Here is a 3,766-nt window from a genome sequence, read left to right on the forward strand (position 1 = left end):
TTCCCTCCACTGCAGTGCACTAACACTTGACCACGGAGGCCAGAAAAGAGCATCACCTCTCCTGGGACTGAGGATAAAGACATTTGGGAGCTGCCACGTAGGTCCGTCCTCCACAAGAACAGCCAGTGCCCATAACTGTTAAGCTATCTGTCCAGCAGCACTGCAGACTGACCCCTAGTCTGTTAACTGGCCGTCTGAAAAAGCAGCTCCTTTTCTTACAGGCTTGTTGTTGGCCTCAGAGATCCCCATGTGTGTGGCAGTGAGACTTGTGGTCCTGGGGTCCGTGTGTTCCTGAAGATCCTGGATGGGAAGTTGTCCCTGCAAGCTGGTTTGTAGGTAGGTAAGCAGGGACCCGATAGGAGGAAGATAATTTTAGCCTATAAAGGGCTCGCGAATGGGAGGAAGAGGGGAGCCTGGGGAGATAAGAACCGGTCTAGGCTGGATTTCTCTAACCTTAGACCACCCAAGTGTGCAAGAACCACAGGCCAGGAGCCGGCGCTGTGCCTCCGCTCCCTGAGTAGCACAGCTCCACGCTCTGCATAGCTGAAGTTCCCTAACTTTTCCTCCAGAGGGGAGAGGAAGGGTGTTATGAAGTTTAAAAGGGAAGTCCCGCCCCCTTCCCGGTTTCCGATTGGTCAGAACCGACCCCACCCCAGCCAGGCGACGGGCCCGATTGGTTGCCGGAGGGACCGGGTTGAGCGAGGCCCCCGGGGCCCCAGGTGGCAGGTGGGGCGGGCCCCGCGCGCTCCGGGGCGTCAGCAGCTCCGGCTCTTGCCCTCGCAGCCCGCAATCTGGTGGGGGACCGGACCCTTGAGAGCTGTGGCCATGAAGAGCCTCAAGTCCCGACTGTGGAAGCAGGACGCGCCCGGCCCCACGTCACCCACATCGCCCACCGCGGTGGCCAGCACGGTGAGCAGCTCCTGAGGCGGGGACCCCGGGGACCCTCTCTGTTGCGTCCCTCACCGCAGATCTGAGCTTCGCGGAGAAGTCTTACGTCCTTTTCTCACTTTGACCTTTGCGGAGTACCCTATTCCTACTCCTCTCCTCGGGGGGGGGGGGTGCCCTCTGTCTTCCCGTGGTGCCATCCTGCTCTTCGCTTGTCCCATCGCGCTCGGCGCCCGCGATACCGGGGTCAGGTGGCTCCTGTCTTCCACCCGGTGCCGCCGGTGCGGACTCCGGACTCACCAGGCTTCGCGGCTTTTAGCCGTGCCTGAGTTGAGAGAGACGTTAGGTGTCCTCCGCTGAGGCTGTCACAGGGGAAGTCTGGTTCTCAGCCAGGCTGGATGAGAATAGGGATCTCTCGAATGCAGACAAAGCCCCGCTTGTATTTGACCCTGGAGATGGCGAAGTCGGGAAGGTGATTGTCCTGTTGGCAGAGTAAATCCCACCTGTGGGTCAGGTGGGTGCAGGACATGGGTGCCGTCGTGCTGAAGCCTGGCCTCTGTGTGCGGCGGGAGAGAAGCGAAGTTGTAAGGCTTTTCTGTAAGTTGGCAGAAAGGACAGAAATCTTAGGAAACATCCTGACTGCAGATGTTGGAACTTGGATAATTTGGCAGGTTAGAATGGCCGTCTCATCAAAATTCTGTTATTAAGGAAGTTCTATTTTAAAAGTCTTCCAGAGTCAAACACAGAGGAAATGGAATGTGCAAATTGCCCGCTGTTCGTAATTAAAATGGACTTTTATAATTTTATACAGATTTCAGTTAGGGTTATATGCTTTTTATGAGAATACAAATTCATCTGTGCCTGGTTTTGAATTAATTCAGATCGGTGTCTTTCTGAAGAATTACCTTTAGTAGTAGTTTAGTTGGCCTTCAAGGAAACTGGAGAAACTAGACTTAAAAAAAAAAAAAAGTAGAAAAAATGATTTGGGGGCTGGTGGGTAAGAGCTCAAATGGCTCAAATGGCTCAGCGGGTAAGAGCACCCGACTGCTCTTCCAAAGGTGCAGAGTTCAAATCCCAGCAAGCACATGGTGGCTCACAACCATCCTTAACAAGATCTGACTCCCTCTTCTGGAGTGTCTGAAGACAGCTACAGTGTACTTACATATAATAAATAAATCTTTAAAAAATGATTTGGAGTCTGGGTGTGGTGATGCTTGTCTGTGATCCCAGAATTTGGGTGGCAGAGGCAGAAGGATCACGAATTCGAGGCCAGCCTGGGCTATGTAGGGAGTTGGAGTCCAGCCTGGGTTGAAAACGTGAATCCAAACCAAGGAAGCAAACAATCAAAGTGGGGATTGCATGGGGCAGAGAAAGAAATGATAGTAGATTCGGACCACGGGCTTGCTCTCTGAAAAGGTTTTCTTTTGCATGGCTTAAAAAAATATTTGGTAGAAAAACGGAGTATTTTGGGGGTAACCATGGTTACAGATCAGCTTCTTCCCCAGGCCCTAGCAGATCTGCCTTTCTCCAGACTTGCAGCTGAATTTCTCCTGGAGGAAGCCCCGAGGTTGTAGCTGCTGCTGCTGCTGCTGCTGCTGGTTTCAGTATGCGCGTTGGCTTGACACACATGAGTCTCTCTTGAGTTTGTCTTCACACACTAAACTGAGCATTCTGCCATTTCTCAAAATAACACCATAACAGTTAAAATGCGTGGTGCAAAAACTGTTCTTTCCAAAGCAATACACACTTCTCAGTTTGTTAAGGTGCAGAATATATTCTGTAGGGGTTTTTAAATGAGAGGGGCGAGATAAACCAGCCAAGCACCAGCAGGGATAATGTGGGTCAACAGGAAGAACAGACCCTGTAGCTTTTTAGCCTACACAGCCCAGAATCTCTATCTCTGGTTCGGTTGTGTGTGTGTGTGTGTGTGTGTGTGTGTGTGTTTCTGACCAGGTTGCTCTTTTCATCTCTCTTTTTGCCCTTCAACCTTTTTGAATAAATCCAGGATTTAATGTCTGCTAGGAACAAAAATATTTACAATGGTCTGTCAGACTGTCAGTCTCTCATCTCTGTCCTTTAGCCCCACCTTCCTCAGAAGCCTCTAGGGTTATTTGCCTTCCTGCCCTTCCAGAGGAAGCACATCTCAGCAGATACACACACACACACACACACACACACACACACACACACACACACACACACGCTCTCTGTGTCTTTCTGTCTCTCTCTGTCTTTCTCTCTGTCTCTCTCTCTCTCTGTCCCTGTCTCTCTCTCAATAGCAGCACGTGTGTCTGATAGGTAAGATGCAGTGTAGCCTGACACTTTAATTTTTTAAAAGAAATATTTATTTATTTATCTATGTATTGTGTGTGTTTGCTTGTGTATGGGCACAAGTGTGTCACAGTGTGTATGTAGAGGTCAAAGGAGAGCTAGCAAGAGTCTCTCTCCCGCCATGTGGATCCTGGGGCCCCGGGGGACTCAGGTCAGGCTTGGTGGCTCAGCGCTTCACTCACTGAGTCCTCTCACAGATCCTCAAGATACTTTAGATCTGTATTTCCCTCGTGAGTGAACTTATTCTCTTTTGGTGTCCTGAACCTCTGCGTCTTTTGCAAGGTTCATCCTTTTTAACCTTTCTGTGCATTGTTGACTTTTTGTGTGTGTCTCACATCCAGGAAACTGAGGCCTTTCACAAAACGTCTAAGATTTATTCTTAGCTATTTGTTGTGATTCGTTATGGTCATAGCGTTCTTTATGCTGAAAGTGGTTCTTCTGATAGAATTTAACCTTTGGTTTTATGACTTAATGTCACATGTTGGTCTTCTTCTTCTTTCTTTCTTTCTTTCTTTTTTTTTTTTTTTTTTTTTTTTTTTTTTTTTTTTTT

At 49.2% G+C, this 3,766-nt stretch overlaps 1 protein-coding gene across 1 annotated transcript in view; it reads left to right on the forward strand.

Moving 5' to 3' along the window:
* Positions 1-664: 664 nt before the first annotated feature.
* Uaca (uveal autoantigen with coiled-coil domains and ankyrin repeats) overlaps positions 665-3,766 on the forward strand; it is an 84,556-nt gene continuing 81,454 nt past the window's right edge. The window contains exon 1 of the mRNA XM_021206225.1: positions 665-909. Coding sequence (XP_021061884.1) covers positions 826-909 — 84 coding nt within the window. The 5' untranslated portion in view covers positions 665-825. The remainder of the gene's footprint in view (positions 910-3,766) is intronic.

The sequence above is a fragment of the Mus pahari genome, chromosome 10 (genome assembly GCF_900095145.1).
Source record: "Mus pahari chromosome 10, PAHARI_EIJ_v1.1, whole genome shotgun sequence".
In the NCBI taxonomy this organism is placed as follows: Eukaryota; Metazoa; Chordata; class Mammalia; order Rodentia; family Muridae; genus Mus; species Mus pahari.